This window comes from Sphaeroforma arctica (assembly GCF_001186125.1).
Source record: "Sphaeroforma arctica JP610 unplaced genomic scaffold supercont1.1922, whole genome shotgun sequence".
Classification (NCBI taxonomy): Eukaryota; class Ichthyosporea; order Ichthyophonida; genus Sphaeroforma; species Sphaeroforma arctica.
This window is the reverse complement of record NW_014038636.1, coordinates 7,440-10,160: the sequence shown is the minus strand read 5'-3', so window position 1 is coordinate 10,160 and position 2,721 is coordinate 7,440. Positions and strand designations below refer to the sequence as shown.

The 2,721-nt window shown below is 41.8% G+C and overlaps 1 protein-coding gene across 1 annotated transcript in view; it reads left to right on the top strand.

The window, feature by feature from the left end:
• Positions 1-773: 773 nt before the first annotated feature.
• Positions 774-2,721, top strand: part of SARC_11862 (atypical/RIO/RIO2 protein kinase) — a 6,355-nt gene continuing 4,407 nt past the window's right edge. The window contains exons 1-3 of the mRNA XM_014294045.1: positions 774-919; positions 1,713-1,826; positions 2,282-2,457. Coding sequence (XP_014149520.1) covers positions 793-919; positions 1,713-1,826; positions 2,282-2,457 — 417 coding nt within the window. The 5' untranslated portion in view covers positions 774-792. The remainder of the gene's footprint in view (positions 920-1,712; positions 1,827-2,281; positions 2,458-2,721) is intronic.

Below are 2,721 nucleotides of genomic sequence, written 5' to 3'. Positions count from 1 at the left end.
ATATATAAATACATACGGATATGGATATGTACAAGTATATCATTTGAATAGTCAGGTGTTTATATATTCCTATACATATCAACGAATATAAACGAATATCATGGTTTCTAAGTCTATAGTATATTGTACGTGTTTAGTATGTGATGTGCGTATTCCATGTGAGATGTGTTAACTGGTATGTGTAAGTATATCGGCTTTTATTTTAATATGAGATTGTCTGTATACTCCACGCGTATATGCGAATACTTTTAAATGTATGAGCAATTGTGGATCAGCACATGTCACGGGGGTCGTGTTCGCCTGTTTCACGTACGGCCTCAATGGTACTTTATTTATAACACTGTAGATAAATTTGCATTACATGCTTATATTGTGTACACCAGAACACAGATAAGTACGCATGTATAAAAATGTACTGTAATATACGCCGATTGGTAAGTACGTCCTCATAGTATAGTCCCATGGACATGTATGCATGGTCAGTGTCAGATGTGCTTTGTGTATATATGGTCAGTATCAGGTGTGCTTTGTGTATATATGGTCAGTATCAGATGTGCTTTGTGTATATATGGCCAGTGTCAGATGTGCTTCGTGTATATATGGTCAGTATCCGATGTGCTTTGTGTGTATATGGTCAGTATCCGATATGCTCTGTGTGTATATATCACAAGTATATGACACCCCCTCACATCCACACCTGCATACCCCCCTCCTCTCGCACAGCTAACCCCTCTCTCTCTGTCTACACACACACCCCTCTGGGCACTGGATTGGCCGTAGATTGAGCTGGGCATGCGTAATCACGAGGTGGTGCCTCCGTCGCTGGTGGCGTCTATCAGTGGGCTGAGTGGCAGTCTGGTGTTCAAACTGCTCAAGGACCTCACGCGACACAAACTCATCTCCTACGAAACCACAGTGTGTATGTGGCCAATGCAAATGTACCACCGTCTATGATTCTGGGGTCTAGGGTTTAGGGTTTTGTGGCTGGTTATTGTAGTACGATGGTACGTGTATCTGTTGGTAGTGTGCCAGTTTGTCGTGTGGTGCGTTGTGTGTTGGTTTGGCCGTTTGCTGTCGTGGACAAGAGCGTATGGGCCTGTGGTGCCTCATAACTCTGAAGCCGTTTGGGTTGATCCCCAATCCGTGTGCAAAAAATAGATGTGCTACTACTTGTAGATGTGCCCTCTCAAGTGCTTGCATGCTATAATTTGCTGGTAAGATAAAAGCTTCATTTCTGTATCATACATACGGGAAGGTGGTATGCTTTTGAGACAAATAGAGAGAAGGTTAGCGGCAGTGTGATTCATGGTTGCCATCTCGAGCGCCTGAACCAATCCAATCAGCTCATAACATCGTACGCAGTGGCCGCACAAACATAGTCAACTATAGCACATGGGCCCCTGTGTGATGATAGGCTGCTCACTACCTGCCCCTCATTTGTTATGTCCAGATACAATATACCGTCTCATCTACCATAGATACTACGTAATAGTAGCACACGCATAGTCAACTATAGCACATGGGCCTCTGTGTGATGATAGGCTGTTCACTACCTGCCCCTCATTTGTTCTGTCCAGATACCATATACCGTCTCATCTACCATAGATACTAAGATACTGCACAATAGTAGCACACGCATAGTCAACTATAGCACACGGGCCTCTGTGTGATGATAGGCTGCTCACTACCTGCCCCTCATTTGTTCTGTCCAGATACGGGATACCGTCTCACCTACCACGGCTACGACTGTTTGTCGCTGAAAGCAATGACCAACCGCGGCAGTCTGTGCTCAGTGGGCAACCAAATCGGGGTTGGCAAAGAATCAGGTTAGTATTAGGCGTCACGTATTGGTAGAAAGGCTTATGACATCCCCTGTCGCGTATGTTTCTACGCGTGAGTGTGGGTGTGTATGCAGATATAGATGTCAACCACGTGTGAGCGAGGAGTGGATGGAAGGCTCGTACGTTTCCGTTTGTGAGTGAGGTAGTGGGTATTTGTACACCCCAGCAAGCCTGTGTTATATCGACTGAAAATATGCGTTACGGAAGATATCGATGTATATTTGCGTCGATTATATTCCCTCATGGACGGCCACGTTTACGATTACACAACATATACCTACACGTCTACCTACATGTATACCTACATGTATACCTGTATGTATACCTACACGTATACCTACATGTATATCTACACGTATACCTGTATGTATACCTACACGTACACCTGACCAGTGCACTCATCTCGAGACTACACAATCCTAAACACACATACGTTGCAGACATATACGTTGTGGCAGATGCAAACGAGATCCAGCACGCGCTCAAGTTCCAGCGACTGGGCCGAACTTCATTCAGAGCCATTAAGAGCAAACGAGATTATCTTAAGGGCCGTAGCGGCGGCAGTTGGCTGTATCTGTCCCGTCTAGCTGCGCAGAAGGAGTACGCCTTCATGACCGTATGTGTCTGTTTCCAATACGGATGGATTATAGTATATAGATGTGGATGTATATATGTATAATATATATACATATATCTATATATATATATATATATATATATCTATATATATATAACATATTATATATATGTATATATATATATATATATATGTATATATATATATATATATATATATATATATATATATATAGTATACTATATATATAATAATATATATATATATATACTATATACTATATATATATATATTATATATATA